Source organism: Bubalus kerabau, chromosome 13 (genome assembly GCF_029407905.1).
Source record: "Bubalus kerabau isolate K-KA32 ecotype Philippines breed swamp buffalo chromosome 13, PCC_UOA_SB_1v2, whole genome shotgun sequence".
Classification (NCBI taxonomy): domain Eukaryota; kingdom Metazoa; phylum Chordata; class Mammalia; order Artiodactyla; family Bovidae; genus Bubalus; species Bubalus kerabau.
The window spans coordinates 39,241,464-39,259,540 of record NC_073636.1 but is presented as its reverse complement, the minus strand read 5'-3'; the positions used below and the strand labels follow the sequence as shown (position 1 = coordinate 39,259,540).

The following is an 18,077-nucleotide window of genomic DNA, read 5'->3' as shown; positions in this document are numbered from 1 at the left end:
TCCCCTTACCTTGTCCCTGAAAAAAACGCCTGGTCCCCTTACCATTTCTCTGGAAAGAACCTATGGATTTTAATCCTAACTCAGGAATGCTGAGTTTACATCTGAAATAGTAATAATCATGTCTAACACCTGAGCATGACTGTATCAAGTCCAACTTCTCCATGTGTCCTTCAAACATCATGTTTAAGAGTTCAGGAGGAATGTTTGGTCCATAAAGTAATCAGGAGAGTGAGGGGGGACTCAGGTCATACAGGGGCCGAGGGCTGGGAGCGGGGCAGCTGAGAAACCGAAGAGAAGGAAACGCAAACAAGGAAGACCAGCAGCTGACCTTACAGGTACGCCAAGCAGAAGAGGAATAAGATTTATTTTATAAAACTCACAACGACTAAAAGGAAGACATTCTGGTTCAGCACGAGGAAGACAACTGTAATAAACCTGGAGGCCCAGGGGAAAAAAAGGCCTCTCACAGGATGTGGGGGGTGAGCTCCCATCACTGAGGACATCCTGGGACAGACAGAGGACCACTTTGTGGTGATGTTACAAAGGGAACTCGGTACTTACATGAACTGCTAGGTCATGCAATTTCTTAAGAGTCTCTGTGTGTTAAGAGTTTGTGACTCTAATTTATGGTTTTCAGAAAAGATAAAACATCCATGTAAGTATGCCACTCCTGCCCAGCCCAGTAACCATTCACTAACCCCTTAACAGAACTTTCTGTCTGTGGAAACACCCAGCAGGACATTCACAGTTCTCTCCCATGCGTTTTCACATTTTCCCCCAAGACAGTGAAGACGAGGAGGAGCCATTCCTGGGCTGGACCAAGAGAGGGGCACTGAGGAGGAGGGGATGTGAGACAGAAGCCCCCCAGCTGGGTCCCCAGGACCTGCCCTCTGCAGGCCCAGAGCCTAGGACAGGGCCATGGAGCCGAACCACTGTGCACCCTCCAGCCGTGATGCCCCAGGCAAAGGCCAGACTGTGGGGTCACCACACAAAAGCCGGTTAGGTGTGCAGAGCCAGCCCAAGAGCCCAGAGCAAGGGGACAATGAGGAGACCACCACTGTGATCTTGATTGGATGGAGAGAAACAGCTTCTCCACCCTCCACCCCCCCTGCAGCCGGACTCAGAAGAGGCCCTCAGCCCCAACCTGCTGGCATCAGAACAGCTGGAAAACTCATGCCACCTCTAGCTACCACACTGGATCCAAGAAACATGCCTGTCCTTGTCTGTCCCCACCAAACACCAGTGCTGGGGAGCACCAAGTGAGTCACTGCGCCAGACAAAAGAAGGAAGTGATCCATAGCAGAGATTCTCTACTGGCCCCAGAAGCTGTTGAGCAGAATGACCAAGAGTGTATGCGTGTGCCAGTCACTACAGCTGCATACAAAGCAGCCCAAACGGGCAGCTCCGAACAGCAACAACTGTGTATTATCATGTCTGTCTCCTGGTTCTGGGGTGACTGGACTCAGGCAGCTCTCACTTGGGGCCTCACGTGGCTGCATCTGATGGTGGCTGGGGCTGAGGTCATCTAGAGGGTGTCTCTGCTCAGGTGTCTGGGTGGTGATGCTGGCCGTCCATGGTCAGCAAGGCCCTTGCCGATGGCCCCTGTGAGGCCTGAGCTTCCTCCCAGCAGGGCGGCCAGATTCCCAGAGCCACCATCCCAAGAGGAAGAGCTGGGGGAACCCTACTGCCTTAGAGGACTCAGCTTTGGAGATCACAGAGCTTCTGCCATAGTCCATCTGTTAGAAGTGAATCATGAAAGCCAGTCATATTCAAGAGGAGGAGAACAAGAGAAATTTCATGTTGAAAGACAGATCAGAGCACCTGTATGTATGTCTTAAGGCACCATAAGGTACCAGCCTTTTTCAAGGGCTACAAACAGCACCCCTTAGTCTTCAAGGACCCAAATGTCTCAAATTCCAGGTGAGAGTTACTTCCCATTGTGTCAGGCTTTGGGCTGAAGAACATCACTCAGTGGGTTTTATTTTTTTGGAAGTCTCACCTTTGAGAGCTCTAAGAGCTATGAGACCACAGACCTGAATACCAGGGTAACAGGGTTCCCCACTTTAAACACATTGAGCTACCTCGAAAGATGATTTTCTATAAAATATAGACTCCATTTCATACCAGACAGAGCCCAGTGAGGGATGAACTGGCTACCTGAGGATATGATACTCTAGCTTAATTCTGAAGCTGGACAATCCAGTAAATGCCCCTGAAATAACACATATCCCAGAGAGCAAAGGACACACATTTCTCAATTCTGATTCAGGGTTCACATTCAGTCTTGACCCTGAGTTTACATATGTTCTAGACCTCAGGCCCCAGCAATGCTCCTAGAAAGAATTCTTTTACTTTAGTTGACTGCAAAGGAGAAGATCTGCCTGGTGGACAAAGGTTCTGTTTTCTTGCAGAAGGAGCTTATGCAGGGCTCCTTGGTTTCTCCTTTTCTCAACTTTGACATGTCCTGAGCTTTGCTGAGGTCCCCCGAAGGCCAAGCACAGGCATGGAGGCAGTCAGATGAATGAGGACAGGAGGGATGTCTCCTGTCTTCCTGAAAGCCCTCTGCTCTTGGCCTGGCCAGAAGGGCTCCTCTGCTGGGTCTACCTAAGCTCCCACTTATTGCAGGAGGGCCTAGTGAGCAGTCAGCACTTGCGCAAACACACATTCTGATGCAGTAAAAACAAATGGGGTAAGTCCAAGGGCTTCGCCTAGCAAGACAAGTCCACGCACAGACAGAGGAAGTGCTGGGTGATGCTATGCGCTCTTCTTGGGTCACGATAAGCTTTCCAACCTGTTCAACAACATGAAACCACGTCCTTGGGAACAGAGAAGTAGGTGTTTATGTGTATACCCATGGCGGATTCATGTTGATGTATGGCAAAACCAATACAATATTGTAAAGTTTAATTAACCTCCAATTAAAATAAATAAATTTATATTAAAAAAAAAGAGAAGTAGGTGTTTAGCAATCACTGTTGCTGCTCTGCTCACCTTTCTCTCCTTAGCTCTTGGGTGCTCACTGGCCCAACATCCAACTGCCAGCACCTGCCCCTCAATTCCCCTGGGGCTGTCTCTACCCATAGGTGCTACTCCACCTGTGCAAGGGGCATCACCACCCCCAGGAGCAGCCCTCAACCAGTGAGTTACAGGAGCTGGTGCATCAGTACCCCAACTCCCTCACCCCCTTGTGGGAGAACATCCAGGTGTCTTCCATACTCTGTCCCAGCTCACTAACCTAGTGATCGCACTATAACTGGTTCTGGACATGCCCTCTCTCCCCTGTCTCACTTCTCTACTCCCTACTCCCAGGGGTTTCTTGGGCTCATCTCCCAAATAAACCGCATGCATCCAAACCTTTGCCTCAGCATCTGCTTCTAAGGGAGCCAGAACTGAGTCAAGGTGCCTGATGGTCACAGCAAGCCATGGATGATCACCAAGAGTGTGCTGTCACTGGAGAGTCATATGTGTGTCTCAGAGGCCCTCCTCCCAGTCAACATGTATGTCAGGAACTGACAAGGAAACAAAGAGCACAAAGAATGAAGATTGGGCCAACAAAGGGTTCTGCTGGGACAGAGCTTACTGTGGACAATGCGGCTCTCACCCTTTCCAAAGACCCTAACACACACACACACACACACACACACACACACACACACACAAATTCCCACCTTAGTGGGGCTGGTGACCTTCCCCAACCAGGTATCTAGTTCCCAGTGCAGATGTATCATCTCTCTCTGACGCTGTTTATGAGAGGAGTACGCCCAGCTCCAGTGAAAATGGATGCCATGCCAGCCCCCAGGAAGCAGCTTCCTCAGCAGAAGGAGCACGGCCTCTGACTCAATGAATCAGACCATTTTCTGGACCTTCACAGCTCTTCTCCTTCCACTTCTTGTCATCACTGAATAACTGAATGTGCAGTGTTGCATCAGAAGTAATAACACCTTAAAGACAAGGGAGATCACCCCTCCTCTCTGCTCCCCCTTCCCCCTTTCCCTTTTTAAAACCACAAGGTTGCTTAATCCAGTTTGTGGTTCTGCTCCAAGGGAAGTAAGAGGGGTCATTAGGGGCAACTGGCCATCTATGACTAACCTCCTCTGGCCAACCAAAGTGCTTGCTAATTTCACAGTCATCACAAAGGTCTCTTTGAAAGTGGACCTAAAATAAGTATCTAAGGAAAGTGACCAAAATCTACAAGGCACTTCCTAGAGAGAAATATACCCAACATGTTAGCATTTACATGGAAAGCACGTCACATGTGTATGAGTAATCTACATGCATTTGTGTATGTGTGAGTGTGCAGGTAGAGTCAGGATGCATCTATACTCAGAAACAGGGATGAATCTCAAAAGCACTGTGCTACAGACTAAGTCTTACATCAGAGAGCATATAGTGTAAGATTCATGTACAGAAGGTCCTAGAACAAGTACAAACTAATCTATGGTGATAGAAATCAGAAGAGTAATTGTGTGGGGGTGGGCTGGGCTGTGGGTTTATTGAAAAGGGACTTGAGGAAACTTCCTGGAATGATGGTAATGTCCCATATTGTGACAGAAGTTGGCCATGGAGTTTGCATAGGTAATAGGTACCACTCATGGATTGTACACTTAAGACTTGTAAACTTCATTGTGCATAAATGTTACCCAATATTTGGATAAACATCTTGTTACCCAAGATGGATAAACAGATCATAAAGTCTAGCTAATGACACACATGCTAAACCTATATGAGACAGTGTATTTACTTCTTCAAATCACTTCCAATTCCACCAAAAAAGAATAAGATAGATTAACGGATAGATACAGGGGTGGAGAGGTGAGTAAACACGATAAAGCCAGTAGTGTGAAATGCAAATTAAAGAACTTAGGTGCTGAGTCTGAGGGTGTTTGCTATAAAATTCACTCAATTTCTCTGCATGTTTGCAAATTTTCATAATAAAATGTGGGAGTAGGAGAAAAGGTACCTAAAGGCAAGAGTCTTGAGACTAAATGGGGAGAGAGAAGATACAAAATGGTAACAACAATGACATTGTGGCATTGAAAAGACAATTCTAGGTTCATTACTGTGTGCCCTTGGGAACCACTAAGCAGATCCACTGGGCACCACATTCTTTGTCCAGGGTCTCATTAAAGGAAACATCCTTCTGTGAGCTACAAATACACAGTGATTCCTGCAGAGAGGCCAATATTCTGCATCAAACTTGGGTCAATGATGTAGACACTCACAGAGAGATGAGTACATCTGTGTTCCATCTTCCCTTCCTTTAAACTCAGTATCAAATTATAATTTAACTTAATAGGTCTCCTATGTGTGGTTAAATGGTGCAGACGGTAGGGAAACTTTGTTCCTGGAATATGGAAGGACAGTTGCCCTTGGGACATGGATCACATCTTTCTGGATGAGTTGACCTACGGGGAGAGACCTGAGCAGAGAATAAGTCCAGCTTCTTCCCCACTTCTCACCACCCCTTACTTCTCCTTCCTTCATCCACTGACATCCACTTGGCACACCCAACCTTGCACATGCAGTGTAAACACCTAAATCCCTATCATTGGTGACTTTTCATGGATTTTCCCAAGAGAGTCAATTATGATTGCAGCATAAGTGAAATTCCATTTCCCAAGAAAGATCCATTGGGAAGTGGAGGCTGATGCTAACAGGATGTTCATGTGCCCAACATGTATGGTTTGAAAATTAAGAATATTTTTACTTTCCACCTAGCTATTATAATATTAATACAGTCAGACTGACTTTACTCTCCTCCTAGAGGAGACGTCTGCATGCCCAAGGCCAGTGCATGAGTGATAACCACATCCTCCTGTGTATAACTGAGGCTTTGGGTGCAAGGACCCCTGAGCACACAGTGGGTGCTCCAGAAATGGGCATCAAGTCACAGCTGGATTTGTGCTTTGCGCTAAGCTTCTTCATTTTCGTATTTATTTGTGTATTTCCTTGGCTGTGCCAGGTCACCATTGCAGTGCACAGGATCTTTCATTGTAGCCTGCAGGATCTTAAGTTGTGGCATTCAAAGTCTTAGTTGCAGCACGTGGGGTCTTGATCCCTGACCAGAGATTGAACCTTGGCCCCCTGCATTGGGAGCATGAAGTCTTAGCCACGGGACCACCAGGGAAGTCCCTTGTGCCAAGTTCTTCACACACTTTATCTCATTGACTCTCCATGGCAACCCTTTCTGTTTGTGCCGTGAATTACCCCCACTTTGCAGGGGAGGAAACTGAGGCTTGGAGAGGTTAAATGACTGGCCCAGGGCCCCACAGCCCATAGATGTCAAAGCAGGATGCCTCTCCAGGTCTGTGGGACCCTGGACCACATCCCTGACTCCACTCAGAAGTACTTTACAATTATAAAACGTGGACATCCCTTCTCTTCTGGTTCTCGCAATGACTCTGAGGCAGGGTGGGTACTCCAAGTGCCTATTTCGTGACCCGGACCCCAGTCCCATGCTCCTGCCAGTGTGGCCTGACCTGCTGGGCTGCAGCCTGTTCTCTTCCATTCCTCGGCCCAGTGTCCCCAGACCCATCGGTGGAGCCCTGACATCCCATTGTAGACATGGGGCTAGGGAGCAAGGCCTTGGCCGGGATGGACAAACCACTGAGCTGGGCTCATGTCCACTTCATTCTGAGTCAGCTTCTAAAATAGGCTGCTAATCTTTAATTCAGGGATTTTATTGTTCTATGATAGACATTTCAGTCACACTAATGGTCTCACACTATATCAGGAACCACAGAAGCGCCAGTGTGATAACCCAGACGTGAACTCATTTAACCTTACTGTCCAAGATGGAAACCTTGTCAGCCCAGACCAATCCCAGGGGAGGCAAACTGGAGGGTGGCCATCAGCCCACTGGCTGTGGGGAGCGCCCAAGTAGAAGAAGTAACAGGCTTACTGCCCAGATTCTCAAGTGTGTGCTGGTTGGTGGGAGCCACAATAAGCAGGTCAACTCGGAAATGCTTTCCCCCAGCCCTCAGCCACACCACTGGCTGTGTCCTGGGAGCCTGTTTAAAAAGTCTGAGGCCTAGGAGACTCTGGGGAGAGAGGTCAGGCCCTCCCCAGGCCACATCCTACCCCAAAGCTCCCAGAGGCCGTCCCAGGCCTGAGAGCATCCCAGTCAGGGTCAGAGGGTGGAAGGGAAAGGCAGTCAGCACCCTGAGATCCTGCCCTCAGCTGCTCTGGGTCAGCCTGGCTGCTGAGGGGGAAGGGATTAGGAGGGCAAGGTCAGAGTTACTGAGAGGACACTCTGGAATAAGGGGTTAGTCCAGACCAGGGGGTTTTTGAGCATTTTCATTTTTTATTTATTTTTATGATTGATTGATTTTTTTACTTTTTGGCCTCACCACGTGGCACACAGGATCTTAGTTCCCCTACCAGGGATCAAGTCCACACCCCTCACAGTGGAAGCGAGAAGTCTTAATGGTTGGACCACCAAGGAAGTCCCTGAAGCATTTTTAAAGAATAAACATTGATTCTTCTCTTAAGATCCCTAAGGATCCTTCTAGGGACAAAGATAACACAGCCACCATTTATTGTCGTTCAGTCACTAAACCGTGTCCGACTCTGCAACTCCATGGACTGCAACATGCCAGGTTTCCCTGTCTTTATCTCCCAGAACCTGCTCAAACTCATGTCCATTGAGTTGACGATGCCATCCAACCATCCTATACTCTTGCTGTTTTATGAAGCTTAGCTCACTTCATGATGTGAGCATCTAAATATGCATTTTACAGATGGTGGAAAAGAGATTCAAAGAATTCAGGAAAATCACCTGGCATCACATAGGTTGAAAGTGACAGAACAGAGACTTAGGATTTACTCTGAAACCCAAGCTCTTTCCACATTTCACCAATGATTTCACATATCCTCAAACATCCATTATTTTTCCTACACTCCTTGCATTTACAAAGAAAAGATGTAATTTGCAAGCAGACACACCTGGGATAATTTCTACATGACTTGTGACCCTCTCAAGATGAAAAGAAAATCGAAGTGTGTCACCTGACCAGGTGAGAACCATGAAGGTTAAACCAAGAGCTAGTGTTGTGTTAGGGGCTCAGGTGGCTATTTTCGACCCCAAGACTAGCCCATCAGGTTCCTCTGTCTGAGGAATTCTCCAGGCAAGAATAGTGGAGTGGGTAGCCTCTCTTTTCTCCAGGGGATCTTCCTGACCCAGGGATCAAACCTGGGTCTCCTGCATTTCAGGCAAATTCTTTACTGGCTAAGCCAGCCTCAGAAGACATAAGTTTAGGTTATGATTTTTGTCTACAGGGAGTATACTGCTTTTGAAATAAGATAAGCATAAAGGAAAATTGAGACATTTGTTTTTTTAATAAGAAACAAGTTTTTGGGGAAAACCTGCTTTCTCTTCTTCCGGGGGAATGGGAGAAGTCTCTCATTCAGTTAGAAGTGGTCTTTCCTGAGTCCTGACCAGCAGAATGTGAGCAGGAGGGAGGGTCTAGTCCATAAAACCCAGCTGTGAACAAGCCCCCTGTTCTTTCCCCTTCAAGCCGAGAAGCACAGTGACCTTGGAAACCAAGCGTGAGAACAGTGAAGCCTCAAAATGGAAATTTCAGAGTCCACAGACCACCTCTAGCAACAGGGCCACCCACAGACTAGAACTTCACATGAGAAAGAAACTTCTTTTGTGTTAAACCCCCAAGTCTGAAGGACTTACTTGTTACAGCAGCTACTGTTGCCCTAATTCAGTAAAGGACTTGATAAAAGTTGAAGAGCAGATCACAATGGGTTTCCAAGGTGTTCCACTTAAGAATGTCCACAGCTACTGTTGGAATCATTATGAAAATTACAACCGCAGAGAGAAGTTAGAGAACTGTTATGTGAGCTAGTCTAACGGAGTATACATTTTAAGACTTTTAAAAATAATCTTAGTTGTTTCCTGGGTTCAAACTCAGGGATAAAACATGAAGGTGATTGAAAATTTTCATTCTTCCTCATATTCTGGAAATGTTTGGTTAAAGAAAATATAGTATTAAATTAACTTCATCTGTTTCCTTTTATGGTTTTAATGTAGCTACTAGGAATCTCAAAATTACATCTGTAGCTTGCATTATATTTGTACAGGACCGTGTTCTTCTAAATGATGCAAGTGTCAGATTTTCTAGATAATTATTGATATGCATTGATTATCCATGTGGGACAGCTAGGGGCCCTGCTCTGCTTCTGGAAAAGCCCTGTAACCTCAGGCAGGTCATTCATTTTTTTCTTTATGTAAATGGTGAGACATTTGGACCTTTCGTGCTTTGTAGATCGGTCATATCGTGGTATTAAACCAGCTGACCCTGATGTTATGGCTTAAACTCAAAAACAGGAGGATCTCAAACCCTCCCTGTGTACACGACCTGCAGCTGAACCGGCCTTCACTTGCTTGTGCATCTGAGCCTGGCCCCCAGGCTCTGTTCATGGTCCACACCTACCTTTGGACACCCCCTTGAACTGCTTCTCCCATCCTGACCTGACTTCCCTCCCCCAGGACAGTTCGGATTTGACTTTTAGACTCTGTGGTTTCTGGCCATTCCAGTAAACAGCCACCTGATCCAGTAATGCCCCTTGCACAGCCCCATGGGGTCAGTACCTGCCAGCCTCTGTCCTGAAGCAAAGGCTCAAGGTGGCTTCCCTGTGCCCAGAGAGCTCAGACCCAACAAGTCAGGCAGAGAGAGGGAGCTGAGCCCTTTATCAGAAGAAAATGGAAACAGAAACAGACCTTCAGATGTCGAAAGCAAACTTATGGCTATCAACAGAAAAATGCGGGGGAAGGGATAAATCAGGAGCTTGGGATGAACATATCGACCCTTATTATAAGACAGATAACCCACAAGGACCTACTGTACACCACAGGGAACTCTACTCAATATTCTGCGACAACTACATGAGAAGAGAGTCTGAAAAGGGATGTATATATGAATATGTGTAACTGAACTGCTTTGCTGTACACCTGAAACTAACACAACATAGCAAATCAACTATATTCCAATAAATTTTTTTTAAAAAGGGAAATGCAGTCATCTCAGAGTGATGCCCACACCAAAGGCTTTCATTTTAAATAGCTTCCTTCTTCCCAAGTTTCTTTGAAAGAGGCACTCTGAGGAAAAGCTCATTTCCTTAAAATATCAAAGAACTAAAAACCAAAAGATGATCGATTTTTTTTTTTTCTGGAGGCAGACTGCAAAGTGTAGAATAAAATTCTGCAAAGTGTACCAACACACATTCCCAAGAATCCCGCTCTGCTATAGTTGTCTGCCTCCCTCAGTATTACATTTAGCCGACTTAATTTTCCATGGATCAAATTTATTCAAAGTTAAATTCCTCATAATAGTTCATCTGAGTAAACAGTTTCAAGCGTTATTTGCCAAAAGACAATGTTTCCGGGCTCGAGATGAGATTGGCAATGTCAGGCTAAGAAAACAACCTTAAAAATTCTCAGAGGGCTGGAACGATGACAGAAAAATTAGAGCCTGGATCTCAGTCTTTTTCATACAGATCTGGAGGAAAAAATCACAAATTTTCACCAAAACCAGGTCTTTAAGGGGGCAGGGAAGAATGCCATTTAAAAGAAAAATTTTTTAAAAAATCTTAGATGTCTTTTTAATGTTCTTTATTTACTTATGACTGCACTGAGTCTTCACTGCCTCACGGGCTTTCTCTAGTTGCAGCGAGCAGGGGCTACTCTTTGCTGCCATGCTCGGGCTACTCATTGTGGGGGCTTCTTCTGTTGTGGAACACAGACTCTAGGCGGGTGGGCTCAGTAGTGGCAGCTCACAGGTTGCTCCATGGCATGTGGGATCTTCCCTGACCAAGGATCAAACCTGGGTCCCCTGCATCAGCAGGTGGAATCTTACCCACTATGCCACCAGGGAAGTCCCTTACATGTCTTTAAAGTGGCAGATGTCCTATGAAAAGTGAGCCATATCAAGCTCGCCACACCCACAAAGATAGCACAGCCACTGTCCAATGGGCCAGGGATCCTGGCTGTCCTCTGGACCGTGCTCTGGCCTCCTGGTTATCAAAGAGAGGGAGCGGGGAAGGGAGAGGGAGAGGGAGGAACATGGATGGCAGAGAGATAAAAGGACAGGGAGGGCAGTAGGACACGGAATTCTGGGAACACAAAGCAGAGACTTACTAAGGGGAACTGGACCTGGTGTCTTAGGGGTGGAAGAGTTTGTGAGTTCCTATTCTGCACTCATGCAATGGAAGGGACAGAGGGTTAAACTAGGTCTGCTTCCCAAGTGAGGAAGCAAGCCAGCCCCATCCCCCAACTGTTTCCACAACCAGAACACGTCAACCCATCACCAGTCTCCCAGTCAATTTCATTCCGATGGCGTCTCCAGCCAGGGGTTCCGAGGACACAGCCTGAGAATCCCTGTGACATCAGAGGGCACCAAGCACACTTCACAATAAAAGTCAAGTTAATTCCCACCTGTGACCCTGATACTGTGCTTCCCTTGGCCACACTGGCCCCCACACACTCAGGTCCCCATGTGGACACTCAGCGCTGGGCACCAAGGGAGCCCTGACACCATCCCGGGGAGCCGTGAGTGCCCTGCCCTGTGACACCATTGTGAACAGGAAGGAGGCCAGTCCAGAAGGCTGCTTCCCAGCCTGCACTGGAGCTGCAGGATGGGGAGCTCTTGTTTGTTGCCACCCCCCCACCATTGTTGCCCCCCGGAGTCTCTCCTCTCCTCCTTGCCCTGCGCCCCCACTGTCTTGCCAACACCAACAGGTGCTGGCTTCAGCTCTTCTTAGCTGGACATCTTCTGTTCTGCCTGTGAGCTGAGTCATTCCTGTCTTGTGATGGCATTTCACGCGTCTTATTCTTTTACACCTGTCACTCTGAGAAATGCATTCTTTGAAACAGTCAGCAATGCCACTCACAGCGAGCCAGCACCATCCCCTGACACACGGTCCCAACTCCAGGGAACAGAAGCTTCCATCGCTTGGCCCTGCACAGAGCTGGACCCCAGTCCCAGAGCTGGGCTCTGTACTTTGTCTGACGCCATTCTTTTGCATCCAAAGGTGTGCCCACGGCAAGGCTGGGCTCCTAGAACTGAATCTCCTGTCTCCTGACATCCCAGTCACCGCCCGCATTCTCATTGCAAAAAGATGGTGACATACCTTCGACTGTAAGACCCGATCAGCAAACAGGGCTCCAGCGGTGACCCGAAGCATCCCTGCCACGCCCCTTGGGCCAGGCCCCCCAGAAGCCCACCTCCCAGGAGACATGCAGTTCTGTCCACATGGTAATGACACGTAAACCTTCAACCCGGCTTTCACTTGTAGCTCACGCAGCCCCCACGTGCTTCAGTGAAGGGTATTCTTTCAGAGTGCTGAATAACAGCCACAGGGACCCTTGAATTCTCCAGCTTAAGGAATATAGTTTATGTCAGGTTGTAGGCTGTTTTTTGGCAGGGAAAGGTAATCTATTTTTAGTTCTTTCCAGACGTCGGAAAGGGAACTTCTATCCACCTTCCCAAGAAAAGCACACACACACAAGTTCACCTTCTGTAACCCAAGGGCTAAGGTTCTTCGGGCTGCAATGAAGATTGCATACGTCCATCTAGGCTGATGCTTAAAATGAGGCCAGCGTTTGCATGTAGGATCACTGGGTGGTTGAGCTCCCAGGCCCTTAAAGGGGGCACACTTGAGGCCCAAGACTCCACCAGGTAAGGAAGGAAGAACCACCCCCGCCCCACCCACAAGAGATCTGAGAACTCAATGTCAGGGCTGACAATGTGGCCACAGGCCCAGTCCATCCATGAGCTAAAATGTTTTTTTTAATTTTTAAAGATTATAAAGATTATAAAAATCTTTAAAAATGTCTTATAGACAGAGCACCGGCTTTGGGTTCCCTGCAGCATACAGCAAACCCCCGCTGGCTCTTCATTTTACACACAGCAAGGTATGTGTTTCAGTGCTGCTCTGTGACAGTCTGGAGAGGTGGGATGGGGAGGGAGGTTCAGGAGGGAGGGGGCACATGTATACCTATGGCCGATTCGTGTTGATGTGTGGCAGAAACCATCATAGTATTGTAAAATAACTGTCCTCTAATTAAAAATAAAATTAAATAATAAACTATAGACACTATAGAAGTATCAGGTCTTCAAAGCCTAACATATTTGCTCTCTGGCCCTTTTCAGACAGGGTGGCTGCCGCCTGGTCTAAACAAGCAGACTTCATCCGTCCAGAGGCCACCTGCCTTGGCCAAAGTCTGGCTGAGCTGACTTCAAGTCCTTTTGATCCCCTTCTGTTAGTTTTCTCTTGAAAGTTCAAAAACATTAGAGGTAAAATGTTCTGAGGAAAGGCACATTCTATTTGTTATATCAAATATAACTGCTGACACATGAACATCCATTTCTTCCAAGAAGCTCAACATCAGAGGTGAGGGTCTGGTTCAACACCTGTGCCTTTACTATGACAGAAACAAGGCTCTCAATTAAAAATCAGGCAAAGAGGACAGGACATCCTCACCTACCTGCTCCTGGCTTAGTGTCCCTCGGGATGGCACCAGCATCCATATTTTAGACCAGGACTTTGACTCACCTTCTCCCCCACCGCCCAAGGGAACAAACAGAGGTGGAAACACTCCTAAATTGTCCCCCTGGGATCTTGCCTTTGCATTTCTTAGACACCTGCCCCTAAATGTCCTCAGAGTCTCTCTGGATCAGAGCTCAGAGGAAAACCACAGATCCGGCTCTTCCTGGGCTATGGCCACTGCCAGTAGCCCCGTCCCCAGTATAAAGGCCCCAGTGCAGCCGTCATCTTACCTGGTTCAGTGCAGTTCTTGCTGCTCCGCGGTCCTGCATCTTCTGAAGTCAGCGAGTCATTCACCTGCATTAACTTCCTCCCCACAGTCCACTGTGTGTCTTGCCCGATGAAGTCCATGAGGTTCAGGTCTATGGAGAAAGACACCACAGCCACACATCACTAACAGCTGGTGTGACCCTTGCCCACACTGGGTGCCCAGCACCTTCAGCCATCAGCGCTCAGTCCCGCCGACGGCCCTGACACCTCTGACTACTACGCTCAGCATCCTGTCTCTTAACTCCAGGGAGGCTTCTCCACTGCTGGATCCTGCCAGGCCCCAAGCAGCAGCCTTCAGCCAACGACTGCTAGGGGGCAGTGTATAAACACCTCACTGCTCCAGAGGGATGACTGAAGTGTGTGTTCCAATCCAGATTCCAGTCTACTCCACTGGGATGACTCTCCAGATGTCTTCAGGGTGACTTCCCTGATAAAGCATACTTTATTAGCTGTTGTCCTTCCCTATCTTCCTGGAGGAGGAAATGACAACCCACTCCAGTGTTCCTGCCTGGAGAATCCCATGGACAGAGGAGCCTGGTGAGCTACAGTCCATGGGATCACAAAGAGTCGGACACGACTAAAGCGACTGAGCATGCATGCATTCCCTGTCTTAATTCTGTGCCCCCAGTGACATGCTGAGAAATGCTGAACAACCAGTTCTCTGTAGGAAAAGTCCTGATTTGTAGCCACTGGTCAATTTCCATGGTGTAAATTAAATTCTCACCATGTCCAATTTCAAGCTACAAATGTGACCTCACTGAACGTGGACTTGGGAAAAGAAAGGGCCCAGTTGGGTCCACTAAGTCAGTTAGACTGGCTCCTGCTCACCAGCATCTGGTCCCCAACCTGTATCTCTTTGAAGGGAATTCCCTGGTGGTCTAGTGGTTAGGACTCTGCACTTTCACTGCTGGGGCCCAGGTTCGATTCCTAATGGTAGAACTAAGATTAACAAGCCATGCGGTGAAGCCAAAACAAAAACAAAAATGATATTTATATTCAGTATTTCCTTGAATCACCTCCCAAATAAAGCACCTGCAATTAACACCTGCTCAGGATCTGCTTCTTGGATCACCCAGGCTAAGACACCATGTCAACATGCCCAGAGCCTAGGCTAGTGAATCCCACATAACAAGATTTCCACAAACATGAGATGAAGAGCACAAACCAGGGGAAAGCTGATCACTGAATGCATGAGTAGGGCTGAGGTCTCCGGCTGAGACGACCATGGGGATGGAAGTGTCAGGACAAAGAACAGACACAGAGGGACACGTTGGGGACAGTGTGGTGCCTTCTGCTCAGGATGTTTTGAATCTGAAGTGTCCGTGGACCATCCACAGGGTGGTGTGCTGCCCGGATAATGTGGGTGCAGACACTGCAGGGCAACAGTTCAGCTACGCAGGGCAACAGTTCAGCTACCCAGGACATCAGGAGAACCATAAACAAGCAGGGAAGCATATGGCAAGAGTATGAATGGGGCTTCCTAAAGAGAAGGAAATGGAAGAAGAAACCACGGGAAACTCAGCATTCCTCCAGAGAAAGTAGAGTCAAAGCCTTCAACAAAGATCATGAATGCAAACTAGTACAGCCACTATGGAGAACAGTGTGGAGATTCCTTAAAAAACTGGAAATAGAACTGCCTTATGATCCAGCAATCCCACTGCTGGGCATACACACTGAGGAAACCAGAAGGGAAAGAGACACATGTACCCCAATGTTCATCACAGCACTGTTTATACTAGCCAGGACATGGAAGCAACCTAGATGTCCATCAGCAGATGAATGGATAAGAAAGCTGTGGTACATATACACAATGGAGTATTACTCAGCCATTAAAAAGAATACATTTGAATCAGTTCTAATGAGGTGGATGAAACTGGAGCCTATTATACAGAATGAAGTAAGCCAGAAAGAGAAACGCCAATACAGTATACTAACACATATATATGGAATTTAGAAAGATGGTAACAATAACCCTGTGTACGAGACAGCAAAAGAGACACTGATGTATAGAACAGTGTTATGGACTCTGTGGGAGAGGGAGAGGGTGGGAAGATTTGGGAGAATGGCATTGAAACATGTATAATATCATGTACGAAACGAGTTGCCAGTCCAGGTTCGATGCACGATACTGGATGCTTGGGGCTAGTGCACTGGGACAACCCAGAGGGATGGAATGGGGAGGGAGGAGGGAGGAGGGTTCAGGATGGGGAACACATGTATACCTGTGGCGGATTCATTTTGATATTTGGCAAAACTAATACAATTTTGTAAAGTTTAAAAATAAAATAAAATTTAAAAATATATAAATAAATAAAATAAAATAGACAAGAAAAAAAAAAGATCATGAAAAGAAAGAAAAGAGCAAGGGAAGTGGTGTCACAGAAGGTAAGCAAAAAGAGAATTTCAAAAAGGACAGAGTTGCCAATGGCCTTGACCACTATGGACAAATCATGTAAAAAAAAATTTTTTTTTAATCATGTAGGAAAAATGTAAAATAACAATAGAGCAGGACCTCAGAGAGTCCTTGGGTTTTGGAAACAGCACACAGATGGCTCTCTCTAGTGGTTTGGAACTCAAGAAAGACATGACATGAAGCTTTGGCTACCTCTTGAGTGTCCAGAGTTGCTATGGTCAGAAAATGGATGTAAGAAAAAGACAAAAAGTCTAATTCATGGGACCAGTGGCCTTTATGAAAGGCCAGAGGCTGGGCCCCACCCAGTCACACCAACCTAGTGTTCTGAAATGGTCAGTAAAGAGTTGAAGGTCATCATACCCTCTCCTCTATTTCCATGGAAATTCTAGTTTCTCAAATGATGTCACTTTCATTATGTAACTGGAACCTCGTCACACTGCTCTGGAAAGAAAGATGGAGCCTGATCATTGTCTCCTGGGTCCACTGCTGTCTCTCTGACACCGAATCACTGCTGGCTCAGAGTAGGTGCTCAGGAAATTCATGTTGGAGTCACCATTCCCATTCAGTGAATGGATACGGTAAGACTTGTGGAAGTTTCTGGAAATCACAGTGCATGTGGGCATCTCACCTAACCCAATAGGACACATATAAGCCTGCAGCTCATGCACTGAGGTCTTCCTCAATCAACTGGAACCTGCTCCCACACGTAAATTTATCAAGCAGCTAATTACAACTTTACACATTAGCCAGAAGAGCCCCTATGTTTATTCTCTCTCTCTCTCTCGACTCTGTGCTTCCAAGGCAGGGGCTGTGGGTTCAACCCCTGGTTGGAGAACTAAGATCCCACGTGCTACACAGAGAAGCAAAAAAAAACAAACAAACAAAAAACAAAACTAGCATATGCAGCCCAACTAGAATAAACCATAATTTAAGACTGAAATACAAAATACCTACATGGTGACCAGATATATCAGTTTAACCATAATTGTGAAGACAATCCTAAAGATATTTCAAGGTCAAAGCAAGATACGTGTATAGTCTGGTTTACCTGAATAGTTAATTCTTAGGATTAAGAATAGTGACAAGCAGAGAAAAAATATTGCAAAAATTCATAAAAAAGGAATAAGGTCAGTGGCCTCAAAATTCAATAAGCAGACTTAAAATACCATATCTCAGAGTGTGAAGAAAGACACCTCGTTTGTCTCAGGCTGGGTTTCCAGAGAAGCAGCCCCTGAGGACAGAGACTTGAGCACAGGTAGTTTACCTGGGGGCGGTGATCCCAGGAAGCACCCACGGGGGACAGGGCAATGGAGCAGGGTGGGAGCCAGCCGGAGGAGGCGTGTTTCAAGTCTGAAGCTAAAATGCATGAACTAGAGCTTGACCCCTCTGGAAAGCTCTAGGGGACAGTGTACGTATTCAACTCAGACACCCAGAGGGTGAGGGAGCTGGGGTATTTACCCACCTGCTCTTGGTCTGCCATGGGCTGAATGAAGGCTATTCCCAGGGGACATTCATTCCCTGGCACTTCCAATCAAGATGGACTCTGCTGCTACTGCTAAGTCACTTCAGTCGTGTCCGACTCTGCGCGACCCCACAGACAGCAGCCCACCAGGCTCCCCCGTCCCTGGGATTCTCCAGGCAAGAACAGTGGAGCGGGTTGCCATTTCCTTCTCCAATGCATGAAAGTGAAAAGTGAAAGTGAAGTCGCTCAGTTGTGTCCGACTCTTAGTGACCCCATGGACTGCAGCCTACCAGGCTCCTCCACCCATGGGATTTTCCAGGCAAGAGTACCGGAGTGGGGTGCCATTGCCTTCTCCCAAGATGGACTCTGGTGCCCAGT

At 47.1% G+C, this 18,077-nt stretch overlaps 1 protein-coding gene across 1 annotated transcript in view; it reads right to left on the bottom strand.

The window, feature by feature from the left end:
* The window catches only part of SLC24A3 (solute carrier family 24 member 3), a 431,954-nt gene that overhangs the window by 342,978 nt on the left and 70,899 nt on the right, over nucleotides 1–18,077 (bottom strand). The window contains exon 2 of the mRNA XM_055544094.1: nucleotides 13,788–13,916. Within this exon, the coding sequence (XP_055400069.1) occupies nucleotides 13,788–13,916 (129 nt within the window). The remainder of the gene's footprint in view (nucleotides 1–13,787; nucleotides 13,917–18,077) is intronic.